The sequence below is a fragment of the Micromesistius poutassou genome, assembly GCF_964030765.1.
Source record: "Micromesistius poutassou genome assembly, chromosome: 2".
In the NCBI taxonomy this organism is placed as follows: Eukaryota; Metazoa; Chordata; class Actinopteri; order Gadiformes; family Gadidae; genus Micromesistius; species Micromesistius poutassou.
Window position 1 is genome coordinate 22582 of NC_140272.1, and position 13390 is coordinate 35971.

Genomic DNA, 13390 nt, shown 5'->3' on the forward strand with positions numbered 1-13390 from the left:
CCTATGGGCCCCCCCTTCCCTGCCATTCCTTTATTTATTCCCCATCCCCTACGCACCTGAAAGGTGCTTTAATGTACCCTCCAAACCCGGAGGTTTGTTTGATTTAACCCACCATTATATAAAAAACATTTGATCTGGACCTATTTGGCGACACCTAGTGGCCGCGTGGAGCTAGGACACTCTGGGGCCATTTTGGCCCGTACTCTTTTTAAGTTCTCGGCTCGGATGGTAACCCTTTGTGTTTGGTTTTCCGTGGGTTTGTTTCGTGTTCTGCCTTTACTAATTATCGCAACGCATTTGAATTTCTGTCACCCTTAATACCGCCCTTATTTAATTAATATGATTACGTTTCTGCCCATGGGGGCCGCCATCTTGGATCCCCCACCACGGCTCTCTGGCTCCATCTCCTGGTTGCTTGATGGAACGTATGACGGATTCCCGACGGTTGGGTTATGATTCATATACATTGTTGCATTAGGCACATTTACATTTGAAAATCTGACCTCTCTATTGGCCCAATTCAAATCTTATTCCCCTGACCTCCAATTGGTTCTTCATCTGACCCCCCGATTGGCTTTCCACCCCAAAACTTCAAATTTGTTGTGTTGTACGGCCCCCCCATTGGACACCTCTGCCCCAGATGTTAAATGTCCCTTCCCTCTACTGTAACTGTCTATAAAAGTATTTGTTTCTGTGCTGTCTTATTCGTGCTTAGTTACCTCGGCTTGATAGGATTCTCGATCATACGGTCTGTCTCTATTGCTATTTAAAATGTACCTGATGAAGTCATTAATTGACGAAACGTTGTACTAGCCCACAGCAGCCAAATTTCCTGAAAGAAAAAATAAAAACGGATATTGGCTGGATCACACTTGTCTTATTTAAAAACCTACAGTTTAGCATAGTTTCGTTCCGCTATCGTTCAAGCTCCTACACTGCTAGAGGAGAACAATGCATCCCGACTACCACCCAGCCGATGGTGAGTGGACCCTGGTCCAAAGGGGCCGTAGAAGACGGTCTCCTCGTGGACCCACCCAGCCTCCTCCGTTAATGAGCCTTTCCACGTGGGCGCCACCTGTCCCGGAGGATCGTTTCCGCCGACGTGATGACGGGCATGAACGCCTCTGGGTCCCGCGCCACTCGTCTCCAGGGCGAAGTGAGCAATACGCCAGGCCCGTAAGGTACTGGTCTCCCCACGGGCCTGCTCGCCACCACTACCACGGATCCTGGTCTGAGACCCACAGACCGGTCTACGCGCCTCCCCACCGACCAGCCTACTCGCCTCCCCGCAGACCGGCCCACTCGCCTCCTCGCCGACCGGCCTACTCACCTCCTCGCCGGTATGCCTACTCACCTCCTCACCGGGCGATGCAGAGGCCTCCCCAGCGCCACGCGCCTGAAGCGCGTCGGGCTCCTCGCCGCCCTGCCTGGGCCCCGGGCCCCCCCGCCGGACCCTGGAGAGCACAGCCACAGGTGAGGCCTCCACCCCCACGTCCTGACCAGCGACCCCGAGACCGGCCCCGACCTCCACGACGTCCGGAACTTCCGGTGGCTAACGCGGCGCGCACTGGGTCTGCGCGTCCGCCTCCACCCAGTCAAGCGCCGCGCGCGCGCGCCCCTGCCGCTCAACTCTCCGACGATCCGGACTTCAGGCGCAAGAACAGGCTGATCCTGGCGGCCTTGAAGGCCTCTCACCACCTCGCCAACTGCGTGGGTCCTGAGCCCCTGCCCGTTGTCGCCAGGCTCGCGGAGAATTTGAGGGTCTCCATACGCCCTGCGGTCCCCAACGCTGCTACCGCGCAACTCATAGAAGGCAACGCACGCAACTGGGAGCACACCACGATGCTGGTGCTCCGCGACCACTACAAGGCTGCCTTAGAGGAGAAGGTTAGTGCGCTCCTCCTGTTGTCAGACCCCATCTGGCGCCCCAACTTCGTTGTGGCGTTGGCCTGGGCTCAACGTCATTTCGGAGAACGCCTGCGCCCGGAGACGGTGGAGGCGCTGCGCGCTCGCCTCCGAGACACATTGGACACCCCGGTTCGACTGGTCCAGCTGTTCCCGGACATCGCGCCTGGCGCTGCGCTGCCGCGCTTCAACCCACCTGAGGCATCGCCGCCGCCTGCCCCCGGCTTCCGGACCCCTGGGCCCGGTCCGATTGACCTCAACATGGGGGCGTGGCCTGCTGACCGGCCTTCCAGGCTGCCGTCACCCACCTTCTCGTTGGCCTTCTCCTCTTCTCCCCCGCCTGCCCCCGGCTTCCGGACCCCTGGGCCCGGTCCGGTTGACCTCAACATGGGGGCGTGGCCTGCTGACCGGCGTTCCAGGCTGCCGTCACCCACCCTCTCGTTGGCCTTCTCCTCTTCTCCGTCTTCTCCGCCTCTGTGCCCCCCCATCCCCCCAGCCTCCCCCCCTCCCTCCTCTTCGTCTTCTGTGCCCCCCACCCCCTCTCCTCCACGACTTGCAGTCCCGGGACCCCCTCGGAGCGACACACCGCTGGCCCGCAGGACCAGGCTCGCGTCCTGCCGCCTCCGCAGACGCACCGCAGCCACGCGCGCTCCGGGACCCTCCTCGCCATCCTCCGCACCTGCGCCTCTGCACGGGGTCCTGACGCCCGCTGCTGTTCCGGTCAGGGTCATCTCTCCGACTCCCTCTTCCTCTCTTCCTCTACCGCCCTCCGGCTCGACACCCACGCATGGGTTAGCCCGGGCCAACGCTGAGAGGAACGACGCGGCTGCTGACGCGCGGGGCCCCGCCCTCCCGATCTCCACCCCGACTGTGACTCTCGCCAGACCCACCCGTCACCCCAGCACGGGTAAGAAATGCCAGGAATGGCGCTTGCAGTCGAGGGAACCGCTTCTGGTTATAGGGGATTCTAATGTCACGCGCTTCGCCGAATATGGCTTACCTGGTCTTCAGATCGACGGCTACCCTGGCGCGTCCTTTCGTCATGCCTCCGCGGTTCTGGCGAAGACCGCCGTCGACCCCAAGGTCCGCAAACTGGTTCTGGCGTTCGGAATCAACGAGAGGGGTAACAAAACAGAACGGGTTTGTGTGGGTAATCTTCAAACCGCAGTCAAATGGGCGCGCATCGCGTTCCCTTGCGCAGCGATCCTCATCCCGGAGATTAATTACTCTCGCGCGCTCCCGTTCAGGGAACAGGAGCTTCTCTCAAAATTAAATACCTTTATCTCCACCCGCTATGAATCCATCCCCGCTCTGCCCAAGAAGTCCTTTGTGACTGAGAGGGACAATGTCCACTGGTCTCGAGACACGGCAGCGCTCCTCTTTGGCCAATGGGTTAAGTTTTTAAACTGAGCGCTCCCGCGTCCCTAGACACGCCTCGAGGGAGCCGCTCCGTTATAAATCTCTCTCCGTCTTTCCGATTGACCGCGGCGCAGTTTTCCCTTCTTGACAAAGGACTCACGTTCATCCCTTCGACCGACATAAACCCCTGTGAGCTTTACCAACAGGTCCGCTCGGATTTGCAACAATATCACCGTAGGGTTAAACTCGCTGTTTACTTTAGAGATCACCCCCCGTCTGAGAAAACACCCTTTACTTACAAGTCGTCGTGGGTTCCGCCAGATGAGGATGTCCCGGTTGAGGTGACGCGTCTGATCAGTGATGACCTCCTGTACTACGCTGACTCCTTTAGGATCAACCCGGCCCCCGCTAACCTCCTCCCCGAGGAGTCGGAGGCTCTCCGACAACTGATTGGAAACAAAAGCATAGTCATCAAGCCCGCCGATAAAGGCAGCGCTGTTGTCATCATGGATAGGTCTCAGTATATATGGGAGGGCCATAGGCAACTGCACGATGCACGCTATTACTCAAAACTTGAGGCTCCCATATATACTGAGACCGTTCCGATGATCTTTGAATTGATTCACTCCCTTTGGAGAAAAAAATACATTACGCACAAACAACGCGATTACCTTCTAGGGGATGCCCAGCCCAGGCCCAGACTCTTCTACATGTTGCCCAAAATACATAAGGAGCCTGTGGCCTGGAGTGAGCCCTTTAAAATCCCCCCGGGACGACCCATCGTCTCTGACTGCAGCAGCGAGACATACCACACGGCAGAGTTTCTCGATCATTACCTTTATCCTTTGTCTATCTCCCACGCGAGCTACGTGAAGGATACCTATGATTTCGTTTCCAAGGTGCGTGCGCTCCGGATCCCCACGCACGCCTTCCTCTTTACGATGGACGTTGACAGCCTATACACCAATATTGATATTGCTGGGGGCATGCGCGCCGTGCGCAATGCTTTTAATCTTAACCCTGACGTCACGCGCCCTGATGACGAACTCCTCCGCCTGCTTGAGATTAACCTTACTAGGAATGATTTCCTCTTTGACGACCAATTCTTCCTTCAGGTTAAGGGTACGGCTATGGGGAAGAAATTCGCCCCCTCCTACGCTAATCTCTTCATGGCCCAATGGGAAACCTCTGCGCTCGCCGCCTGCCCTCTGCAACCTCTCTCCTACATGCGCTATCTAGACGACATCTGGGGCGTTTGGCAACACTCAGAATCGGAATTCCAACTTTTCTTAGAAATCCTCAACACACACGATCCATCCATCACACTTAAATCATGTCAACACCTCTCCTCGGTCGATTTCCTGGACACCACCACGTTTAAAGGTCCTGACTTTGCGATGTCCCTCACTCTAGACGTCAAGGTCTACTTCAAACCCACTGACACGCATGCGCTCTTGCATGCGAACAGCTTCCATCCCAAACACACATTCGCTGGACTCCTTAAGTCGCAACTCTTACGGTTTCAACGCATCTGCTCCAGAACTTCTGACTTCTGGGCGGCTGTCAAAATTCTATTTCAAGCCCTTTCCCTTAGGGGTTACTCGCGCTCGGCCCGCCGTCTCTCCCTTAAAGAGTTTAAATTAGTGCGTCCACCCGTTGAGGGACAGCGTATCCCCTTGGTAACGACCTACTCCACCTCTTCCTCTCGCCTGACCCGATGTGTCAGAAATAATTTCCAGTGTCTTCTGGACTCCACCACCTACCTTCCTGGTTATAATATTATTGCGGCCTACCGTAGGAACAAAAATATAAGGGATCTTCTAATTAGGGCCAAACTACGGCCCCTGGTTGAGCCTAAAGTGGACAGACGCTCCTATTTTTATAATTTCGTTCCGTGGGCCCACAACAAAAATAATGGAGATGTCTTTCCCACTGACCGGCACTCAGACATCAACACCAAAAATTGTGTGTACCTCATCCGTTGCCTCGCATGCAATCTCCAATATGTGGGGGAAACGGGAAACACCATACGTGTCCGTTTCCACCAACACAAACACAACATCAAACGCAAAAAGGACGCTCACCTTCCTTTGGTTGCGCATTTTGTGGAGCACGGATGGCTGGCCCTTTCCGCGTCGGTGCTCGAAGCCAACCCTTTCTGGTCTGCTGCTCAACGGCGCAGAGCTGAGAGACTTTGGATTGACAGGCTGGGGACCTGGCAACCCCTTGGTTTGAACGTTGGGGTGGGTGGGGGACCACCGGGGGGACGTCTGATGATGGCCCGTGCCAGCGACACCACCGCCTTCGGCGGTGTTGTCGTTAATTGTTGACTGTCCTAACCCGCCAGTGCCTCCTACAGTCTCCTCGGCTCTCCTTCCCTCCCTGCCACCATTGCCTGCTCTCCTTCTGAGTCCCACCGGGACCTCTGCTACATGGACTGCACCATCGCACGGTTTTCAAAAAAAGAAAAAAAGTTATTGATTTACATGTTGGAAGATTAAGATAACTTCCCTCCCCTACACCATCGCATGCTCTCTCTCTGAGTCCCACTGGGACCTCGGCTACATGGACTGCACCATTGCACGGTCTTCACTGTTCCAATGCAGGTTACATTGCTTTTTTTATGTGCTATGACCTCATGTGCTGCTTGTGCTTCTACCTTGTATATACTTATCTGCCATTATTTACTTGTTGGGAGGTTAATACTACTTCCCTCCCCCACACCATTACCTGTTCTTTCTCTGAGTCCTACTGGGACCTCTGCTGCATGGTCTGCACCGCCGCATGGTCCTCACTTTTCCAATGCAGGTTATTTGCTGTAAGAAGAAAATATGTGTTATGACCTTATGGGCTACTTGTGCTCCTACCTTGTGCATACTTACCTATTCATCCTCCACATGTTGTTAGGTTCATGTGCTGGATTGTTCCATTTATCAAGTGTGATCCCGTTGTGAGTACCCACCTGCCGTTGGTCCTTTAAGCTTGTGTTTCATGTTTCATGTTAGTATTTGTGCCCCCTCCCTCAGAACTGTGCCCCTCGCCTTGGCCCCTACCTCAACTCACTTGGCCCCGTCCCCCTTTGACTTCTACCACAGACCGTACTATCGCTAGGATTCTTATCCTCCTCCCTGGCCCCCATCCTGACCTCTCCCTAGCTGACTTTGACCGTTACCCTGACTCCCCTGATCCTTACCTACCCTTTCCCATCCCCTATCCTAACCCCAACCTCCTCCCTCACCTGACCCCTATCCTGACCCTAACCCTCTCTCACCTAACCCTAACCTACTCCCTCCTCTCTCACCTAACCCTAACCTACTCCCTCCTCTCTCACCTAATCCTAACCTACTCCCTCCTCTCACCTAACCCTAACCCACTCCCTCCTCTCTCACCTAACCCTAACCTACTCCCTCCTCTCACCTAACCCTAACCTACTCCCTCCTCTCACCTAACCCTAACCTACTCCCTCCTCTCACCTAACCTTAACCTACTCCCTCCTCTCACCTAACCCTAACCTACTCCCTCCTCTCTCACCTAACCCTAACCTACTCCCTCCTCTCACCTAACCCTAACCTACTCCCTCCTCTCACCTAACCCTAACCTACTCCCTCCTCTCACCTAACCTTAACCTACTCCCTCCTCTCACCTAACCCTAACCTACTCCCTCCTCTCACCTAACCCTAACCCTCACCCTCACTCTAACCCTAACCTACTCCCTCCTCTCACCTAACCCTAACCCTAACCCTAACCCTAACCCCAACCCCACCCTCTCTGGCCCTAACCCTAACCTCTCCCACCCCCCACCCTAACCATAACCCCCTCCCTCACCAGACCCTAACCCCAACCCCATCCTCTCTGGCCCTAACCCTAACCTCTACCACCCCCTGCCCTAACCCTAACCCCTAACCCTAACCCCAACCCCTACCCCCACTCCCTAACACTAAACCTATCCTCTCCCACCCCTGAACCTAACCCCAACCTTTCCCTTTCCTACCCCACTAAGACCCCCTTACACGACTTCCAACCCAGCCCCCGGCCCCCCACAAAGGATCCCCCTTTATTTAAAAAAAAAAAAAAAAAAAAAAAAAAAAAAAAAAAAAAAAAAAAAATTTTTCTTACCATGTTTGTGTCTATTTATTCTGCCCCCATGCTCCAGCCCCAGGCCCCCTTCGTCCCCCTACTCTTTTTTGTTTTTCATATAAATAATGCGGTTTAATTTGGTTTCCAATTGCACCCTTGATATTTATTCAATTGATGTCCTATGGGCCCCCCCTTCCCTGCCATTCCTTTATTTATTCCCCATCCCCTACGCACCTGAAAGGTGCTTTAATGTACCCTCCAAACCCGGAGGTTTGTTTGATTTAACCCACCATTATATAAAAAACATTTGATCTGGACCTATTTGGCGACACCTAGTGGCCGCGTGGAGCTAGGACACTCTGGGGCCATTTTGGCCCGTACTCTTTTTAAGTTCTCGGCTCGGATGGTAACCCTTTGTGTTTGGTTTTCCGTGGGTTTGTTTCGTGTTCTGCCTTTACTAATTATCGCAACGCATTTGAATTTCTGTCACCCTTAATACCGCCCTTATTTAATTAATATGATTACGTTTCTGCCCATGGGGGCCGCCATCTTGGATCCCCCACCACGGCTCTCTGGCTCCATCTCCTGGTTGCTTGATGGAACGTATGACGGATTCCCGACGGTTGGGTTATGATTCATATACATTGTTGCATTAGGCACATTTACATTTGAAAATCTGACCTCTCTATTGGCCCAATTCAAATCTTATTCCCCTGACCTCCAATTGGTTCTTCATCTGACCCCCCGATTGGCTTTCCACCCCAAAACTTCAAATTTGTTGTGTTGTACGGCCCCCCCATTGGACACCTCTGCCCCAGATGTTAAATGTCCCTTCCCTCTACTGTAACTGTCTATAAAAGTATTTGTTTCTGTGCTGTCTTATTCGTGCTTAGTTACCTCGGCTTGATAGGATTCTCGATCATACGGTCTGTCTCTATTGCTATTTAAAATGTACCTGATGAAGTCATTAATTGACGAAACGTTGTACTAGCCCACAGCAGCCAAATTTCCTGAAAGAAAAAATAAAAACGGATATTGGCTGGATCACACTTGTCTTATTTAAAAACCTACAGTTTAGCATAGTTTCGTTCCGCTATCGTTCAAGCTCCTACACTGCTAGAGGAGAACAATGCATCCCGACTACCACCCAGCCGATGGTGAGTGGACCCTGGTCCAAAGGGGCCGTAGAAGACGGTCTCCTCGTGGACCCACCCAGCCTCCTCCGTTAATGAGCCTTTCCACGTGGGCGCCACCTGTCCCGGAGGATCGTTTCCGCCGACGTGATGACGGGCATGAACGCCTCTGGGTCCCGCGCCACTCGTCTCCAGGGCGAAGTGAGCAATACGCCAGGCCCGTAAGGTACTGGTCTCCCCACGGGCCTGCTCGCCACCACTACCACGGATCCTGGTCTGAGACCCACAGACCGGTCTACGCGCCTCCCCACCGACCAGCCTACTCGCCTCCCCGCAGACCGGCCCACTCGCCTCCTCGCCGACCGGCCTACTCACCTCCTCGCCGGTATGCCTACTCACCTCCTCACCGGGCGATGCAGAGGCCTCCCCAGCGCCACGCGCCTGAAGCGCGTCGGGCTCCTCGCCGCCCTGCCTGGGCCCCGGGCCCCCCCGCCGGACCCTGGAGAGCACAGCCACAGGTGAGGCCTCCACCCCCACGTCCTGACCAGCGACCCCGAGACCGGCCCCGACCTCCACGACGTCCGGAACTTCCGGTGGCTAACGCGGCGCGCACTGGGTCTGCGCGTCCGCCTCCACCCAGTCAAGCGCCGCGCGCGCGCGCCCCTGCCGCTCAACTCTCCGACGATCCGGACTTCAGGCGCAAGAACAGGCTGATCCTGGCGGCCTTGAAGGCCTCTCACCACCTCGCCAACTGCGTGGGTCCTGAGCCCCTGCCCGTTGTCGCCAGGCTCGCGGAGAATTTGAGGGTCTCCATACGCCCTGCGGTCCCCAACGCTGCTACCGCGCAACTCATAGAAGGCAACGCACGCAACTGGGAGCACACCACGATGCTGGTGCTCCGCGACCACTACAAGGCTGCCTTAGAGGAGAAGGTTAGTGCGCTCCTCCTGTTGTCAGACCCCATCTGGCGCCCCAACTTCGTTGTGGCGTTGGCCTGGGCTCAACGTCATTTCGGAGAACGCCTGCGCCCGGAGACGGTGGAGGCGCTGCGCGCTCGCCTCCGAGACACATTGGACACCCCGGTTCGACTGGTCCAGCTGTTCCCGGACATCGCGCCTGGCGCTGCGCTGCCGCGCTTCAACCCACCTGAGGCATCGCCGCCGCCTGCCCCCGGCTTCCGGACCCCTGGGCCCGGTCCGATTGACCTCAACATGGGGGCGTGGCCTGCTGACCGGCCTTCCAGGCTGCCGTCACCCACCTTCTCGTTGGCCTTCTCCTCTTCTCCCCCGCCTGCCCCCGGCTTCCGGACCCCTGGGCCCGGTCCGGTTGACCTCAACATGGGGGCGTGGCCTGCTGACCGGCGTTCCAGGCTGCCGTCACCCACCCTCTCGTTGGCCTTCTCCTCTTCTCCGTCTTCTCCGCCTCTGTGCCCCCCCATCCCCCCAGCCTCCCCCCCTCCCTCCTCTTCGTCTTCTGTGCCCCCCACCCCCTCTCCTCCACGACTTGCAGTCCCGGGACCCCCTCGGAGCGACACACCGCTGGCCCGCAGGACCAGGCTCGCGTCCTGCCGCCTCCGCAGACGCACCGCAGCCACGCGCGCTCCGGGACCCTCCTCGCCATCCTCCGCACCTGCGCCTCTGCACGGGGTCCTGACGCCCGCTGCTGTTCCGGTCAGGGTCATCTCTCCGACTCCCTCTTCCTCTCTTCCTCTACCGCCCTCCGGCTCGACACCCACGCATGGGTTAGCCCGGGCCAACGCTGAGAGGAACGACGCGGCTGCTGACGCGCGGGGCCCCGCCCTCCCGATCTCCACCCCGACTGTGACTCTCGCCAGACCCACCCGTCACCCCAGCACGGGTAAGAAATGCCAGGAATGGCGCTTGCAGTCGAGGGAACCGCTTCTGGTTATAGGGGATTCTAATGTCACGCGCTTCGCCGAATATGGCTTACCTGGTCTTCAGATCGACGGCTACCCTGGCGCGTCCTTTCGTCATGCCTCCGCGGTTCTGGCGAAGACCGCCGTCGACCCCAAGGTCCGCAAACTGGTTCTGGCGTTCGGAATCAACGAGAGGGGTAACAAAACAGAACGGGTTTGTGTGGGTAATCTTCAAACCGCAGTCAAATGGGCGCGCATCGCGTTCCCTTGCGCAGCGATCCTCATCCCGGAGATTAATTACTCTCGCGCGCTCCCGTTCAGGGAACAGGAGCTTCTCTCAAAATTAAATACCTTTATCTCCACCCGCTATGAATCCATCCCCGCTCTGCCCAAGAAGTCCTTTGTGACTGAGAGGGACAATGTCCACTGGTCTCGAGACACGGCAGCGCTCCTCTTTGGCCAATGGGTTAAGTTTTTAAACTGAGCGCTCCCGCGTCCCTAGACACGCCTCGAGGGAGCCGCTCCGTTATAAATCTCTCTCCGTCTTTCCGATTGACCGCGGCGCAGTTTTCCCTTCTTGACAAAGGACTCACGTTCATCCCTTCGACCGACATAAACCCCTGTGAGCTTTACCAACAGGTCCGCTCGGATTTGCAACAATATCACCGTAGGGTTAAACTCGCTGTTTACTTTAGAGATCACCCCCCGTCTGAGAAAACACCCTTTACTTACAAGTCGTCGTGGGTTCCGCCAGATGAGGATGTCCCGGTTGAGGTGACGCGTCTGATCAGTGATGACCTCCTGTACTACGCTGACTCCTTTAGGATCAACCCGGCCCCCGCTAACCTCCTCCCCGAGGAGTCGGAGGCTCTCCGACAACTGATTGGAAACAAAAGCATAGTCATCAAGCCCGCCGATAAAGGCAGCGCTGTTGTCATCATGGATAGGTCTCAGTATATATGGGAGGGCCATAGGCAACTGCACGATGCACGCTATTACTCAAAACTTGAGGCTCCCATATATACTGAGACCGTTCCGATGATCTTTGAATTGATTCACTCCCTTTGGAGAAAAAAATACATTACGCACAAACAACGCGATTACCTTCTAGGGGATGCCCAGCCCAGGCCCAGACTCTTCTACATGTTGCCCAAAATACATAAGGAGCCTGTGGCCTGGAGTGAGCCCTTTAAAATCCCCCCGGGACGACCCATCGTCTCTGACTGCAGCAGCGAGACATACCACACGGCAGAGTTTCTCGATCATTACCTTTATCCTTTGTCTATCTCCCACGCGAGCTACGTGAAGGATACCTATGATTTCGTTTCCAAGGTGCGTGCGCTCCGGATCCCCACGCACGCCTTCCTCTTTACGATGGACGTTGACAGCCTATACACCAATATTGATATTGCTGGGGGCATGCGCGCCGTGCGCAATGCTTTTAATCTTAACCCTGACGTCACGCGCCCTGATGACGAACTCCTCCGCCTGCTTGAGATTAACCTTACTAGGAATGATTTCCTCTTTGACGACCAATTCTTCCTTCAGGTTAAGGGTACGGCTATGGGGAAGAAATTCGCCCCCTCCTACGCTAATCTCTTCATGGCCCAATGGGAAACCTCTGCGCTCGCCGCCTGCCCTCTGCAACCTCTCTCCTACATGCGCTATCTAGACGACATCTGGGGCGTTTGGCAACACTCAGAATCGGAATTCCAACTTTTCTTAGAAATCCTCAACACACACGATCCATCCATCACACTTAAATCATGTCAACACCTCTCCTCGGTCGATTTCCTGGACACCACCACGTTTAAAGGTCCTGACTTTGCGATGTCCCTCACTCTAGACGTCAAGGTCTACTTCAAACCCACTGACACGCATGCGCTCTTGCATGCGAACAGCTTCCATCCCAAACACACATTCGCTGGACTCCTTAAGTCGCAACTCTTACGGTTTCAACGCATCTGCTCCAGAACTTCTGACTTCTGGGCGGCTGTCAAAATTCTATTTCAAGCCCTTTCCCTTAGGGGTTACTCGCGCTCGGCCCGCCGTCTCTCCCTTAAAGAGTTTAAATTAGTGCGTCCACCCGTTGAGGGACAGCGTATCCCCTTGGTAACGACCTACTCCACCTCTTCCTCTCGCCTGACCCGATGTGTCAGAAATAATTTCCAGTGTCTTCTGGACTCCACCACCTACCTTCCTGGTTATAATATTATTGCGGCCTACCGTAGGAACAAAAATATAAGGGATCTTCTAATTAGGGCCAAACTACGGCCCCTGGTTGAGCCTAAAGTGGACAGACGCTCCTATTTTTATAATTTCGTTCCGTGGGCCCACAACAAAAATAATGGAGATGTCTTTCCCACTGACCGGCACTCAGACATCAACACCAAAAATTGTGTGTACCTCATCCGTTGCCTCGCATGCAATCTCCAATATGTGGGGGAAACGGGAAACACCATACGTGTCCGTTTCCACCAACACAAACACAACATCAAACGCAAAAAGGACGCTCACCTTCCTTTGGTTGCGCATTTTGTGGAGCACGGATGGCTGGCCCTTTCCGCGTCGGTGCTCGAAGCCAACCCTTTCTGGTCTGCTGCTCAACGGCGCAGAGCTGAGAGACTTTGGATTGACAGGCTGGGGACCTGGCAACCCCTTGGTTTGAACGTTGGGGTGGGTGGGGGACCACCGGGGGGACGTCTGATGATGGCCCGTGCCAGCGACACCACCGCCTTCGGCGGTGTTGTCGTTAATTGTTGACTGTCCTAACCCTAACCCTAACCCTAACCCTAACCCTAACCCTAACCCTAACCCTAACCCTAACCCTAACCCTAACCCCAACCCTAACCCCCTCCCCTCTCCCACACCCCACCCCAACCCCAACCCCCTCCCCTCCCCCACATCCTACCCTAACCCCAACCCTAACCCCCTCCCCTCTCCCACACCCCACTCTAACCCTAACCCTAACCCCTACCCTAACCCCAACCCCCTCCCCTCTCCCACCTCTCATCCTCACCCCAACCCCTATCCTAACCCT

At 55.6% G+C, this 13390-nt stretch overlaps 2 protein-coding genes across 7 annotated transcripts; both read right to left on the minus strand.

Moving 5' to 3' along the window:
• Window positions 1-613: 613 nt before the first annotated feature.
• On the minus strand, window positions 614-6617 carry LOC311339220 (uncharacterized protein). 4 transcript variants are annotated; one of them, XM_084464599.1, is made up of 6 exons: window positions 5995-6617; window positions 5349-5701; window positions 3564-3710; window positions 2906-3003; window positions 1355-1454; window positions 614-832 (listed from the first exon to the last, which is right to left on the minus strand). In XM_084464599.1, the coding sequence occupies exons 2-6, from the start codon at window positions 5364-5366 to the stop codon at window positions 767-769; spliced, it is 429 nt and encodes a 142-aa protein (XP_084320725.1). In that variant the 5' UTR covers window positions 5367-5701; window positions 5995-6617; the 3' UTR covers window positions 614-766. The 4 variants fall into 4 exon arrangements, 2 of the variants coding, with proteins under 2 accessions (XP_084320725.1, XP_084320724.1); XR_014633202.1 differs by having other exon boundaries at window positions 1355-3003; window positions 5995-6606; XM_084464598.1 differs by having other exon boundaries at window positions 614-1454.
• A 1515-nt stretch (window positions 6618-8132) lies between these two features.
• LOC311339455 (uncharacterized protein) lies at window positions 8133-13117 on the minus strand. Of its 3 annotated transcripts, none has more exons than XR_014633211.1 (4): window positions 12868-13117; window positions 11083-11229; window positions 8874-10522; window positions 8133-8351 (listed from the first exon to the last, which is right to left on the minus strand). XR_014633211.1 is itself a non-coding variant. In XM_084464848.1 (4 exons), exons 1-4 carry the CDS (start codon window positions 12883-12885, stop codon window positions 8442-8444), a joined length of 795 nt encoding a protein of 264 aa, XP_084320974.1. In that variant the 5' UTR covers window positions 12886-13117; the 3' UTR covers window positions 8133-8441. The 3 variants fall into 3 exon arrangements, 2 of the variants coding, with proteins under 2 accessions (XP_084320974.1, XP_084320973.1); XM_084464848.1 differs by having other exon boundaries at window positions 8133-8973; window positions 10425-10522; XM_084464847.1 differs by lacking the exon at window positions 12868-13117 and having other exon boundaries at window positions 8133-8973; window positions 10425-10522; window positions 11083-12395.
• Window positions 13118-13390: the final 273 nt, after the last annotated feature.